At 39.3% G+C, this 2,500-nt stretch overlaps 1 protein-coding gene across 1 annotated transcript in view; it reads right to left on the bottom strand.

The window, feature by feature from the left end:
• Window positions 1–2,013, bottom strand: part of LOC138001035 (uncharacterized) — a 6,362-nt gene extending 4,349 nt beyond the window's left edge. The window contains exon 1 of the mRNA XM_068847703.1: window positions 1,962–2,013. Coding sequence (XP_068703804.1) covers window positions 1,962–2,013 — 52 coding nt within the window. The remainder of the gene's footprint in view (window positions 1–1,961) is intronic.
• Window positions 2,014–2,500: the final 487 nt, after the last annotated feature.

Raw genomic sequence — 2,500 nt, 5'->3', positions numbered from 1 at the left:
ATTGTTTTTCAGCAACTCCCCTTAGCTTAGGGACACAACACTTCCTGCAACAGGTGAGCAGTTCCAAGAATGGCCGATAATTGTACACTTCCAATTCAAGGAAGTCAGGTACATCGAGCTTGCCAAACCAGGTCTTTGCACCTTTTGATATGCTTCCAAGAGCACCAATCACGATAGGTATTATTGTGACTTTCTTCTTCTCCTTCTTCTTCGTCTTCTTCTTCTTCTTCTTCTTCTTCTTCTTCTTCTTCTTCTTCTTCTTCTTCTTCTTCTTTTTCTTCTTCTTCTTCTTACTATTATTATTATTATTATTATTATTATTATTACTATTTTTCTTCTTCTTCTTCTTCTTCTTCTTCTTCTTCTTCTTATTATTATTATTATTATTATTATTATTATTATTATTAATCCAAGCATTTTTGGCCCAACCCGTGACTTTGAAATACGGAATCCACAACTCGGGATCCGGAAATCCACGAGCTGGGATCTGGAAACCGAGACCAGCGGGATTCCTTTGCATAGGGCGAGCAATTCAATGGAACAACAAAACTGTGACGGCAATAGCAATCTTGATGATGATGACGATGATGTTTATGATTGCTGAGACGGCAAGTGGTTTCACAAAACTGCAACAACCGTGCTATCGATGCGGTTCCCGACGATCCTCGGAGGCGATGTTTTCGTCAGGTAAGGGCTCACTTAAGGTTTGAAGAGTTCTCTATTCAGCATTTCTAGTTTGTGCCAATTTCAGATGAAACAAGAAACAACCATTTTGGTAGCTCTTGAGAACGCCAAATTTAAGGAGAGGCCAGGGTATTTTTCTTTTAAGGAACTAGTCAAAAAGTATATAGGGGAGGGTGGGCCGGAGCAGAAAGGGGGTAGGTCATCAGTTTTTGAGCCCTTCGCAGGGGTGGGTCGTTCGATTGTCAGCGACCCATTGAGGGGGTCATCCTATTTTAAACAGGAATAGGCACATTGTTAAATATATAAATATTTTTTGATGATCGAGGGCTTGATTCTGTTGAAATAGCTAACAATTCAATGCATGGCAGACTTTAACGACGTACAATTTTATCTTTGTTCGTAAAATACAACTGTAAACCGAAATTAAAATGATAAAAAAGAAATCTCAGATGAAGCTCAGATGAAGACGATATTCCTCTTCCAAAACTTGCCTCTATAAAACATTTCGAGTGACAGTGACAGCAATGTGCCATTGAGCAAACTTCGCAACACATAATTTGATGGGCACTAGGATGAAAAACTTTAAATAATAAGAAGTCACTAATTAAACATGGCTTACAAAAGCTGAAAGAGTTAAATAATATTCTCGTTAGTTTTACATGCTTTTGCATCTGGTTAAGAAACAAACCTAACCGTAAATCAACACCACCACAACTTCATATACAAATGTGGTGTATACTGATTAATTTACCATAAAAATCTTTTATCAGGGGGTGTGGGTCATGGTTAATGTTTCCGCGGTTCATTTAGACGGTTTGGGTCAAATAGCTTTTGTGCTCAAAAGTTAAGGGGTGGGGTCATGTGTTTTTTATATGCCCCATTTCCAATTGCTACGGCCCACCTCAACCACCCTCCCCCCCTATTACTTTTTGACCAGTCCCTTACTAACTATGATTATTGCTTCGTAGTATAACTAACTATAAAACAAAAGTTTTGGAATTACAACACACGAATTTCTGTCAACGTATTTATAAACGCCTGGACAAGAGGTAAGAAGTCAAGAAGTATCATTGTATATCCTAATCGGTAAATTAAGAAAACTTGAAAACAATGACGTTTTCCTATTTGTATACAGCACAAACACTCACTCAACATAGAAATGGTTTTGCGTTAAGATTCGCTTATTTCGTACGTATGCCACTGTCGTTAACTAAAAACATACTTTTTTATAGCTCATTTGTTTTATCGTCTCTGTATGTGGTTTCTCCTCACTTTACTTGTGAGCTTGTTCGTCATCTCGTTATAGGTCCTTGTCTTCTTGTTTGCCATCTTCAATAAGCTTGGAGAAGGTAACACGAAGAGAGTTTTTGAACCTTCTAGTGTTCCTTCTAGATAGCGCTGATGTCATTTTCGTTTGCGTGGAACAGTTTGGAGGTGTCATTAAGGAACAGCCGCTTGAGTGTAGGGCGCAACAAAGCATTTGGGTATTTTTTGCCAAAAGCAAAGCAGCTGCATGGATTGATGGCAGGACAAGACTGCAAAAGGAAATGTGACGCGACGACAATTCAATGGTTTCGAAATAATGCGCATCGTAGAACCGGCGTCTCCCATTTCCACACAAAAATGATCACAAACGTCACCGAACAAACAGGGTCCAAATGCAAATGATGAAGGCAGCCAATATGGCAAGTGACAAACCAATAACGTGCCTGGTCTTTTGATAGCGCCGACCGCTGCTATTTGTGGCCAGCTTTTTCGTTTCCTGGTGTTTCGCTTTATTGTCCATGCTATGGTGCTGTATATGATCGCCAAGATG

This window comes from Montipora foliosa, chromosome 4 (genome assembly GCF_036669935.1).
Source record: "Montipora foliosa isolate CH-2021 chromosome 4, ASM3666993v2, whole genome shotgun sequence".
NCBI classification, from domain to species: Eukaryota; Metazoa; Cnidaria; class Anthozoa; order Scleractinia; family Acroporidae; genus Montipora; species Montipora foliosa.
This window is presented reverse-complemented; position numbering and strand designations above follow the sequence as displayed.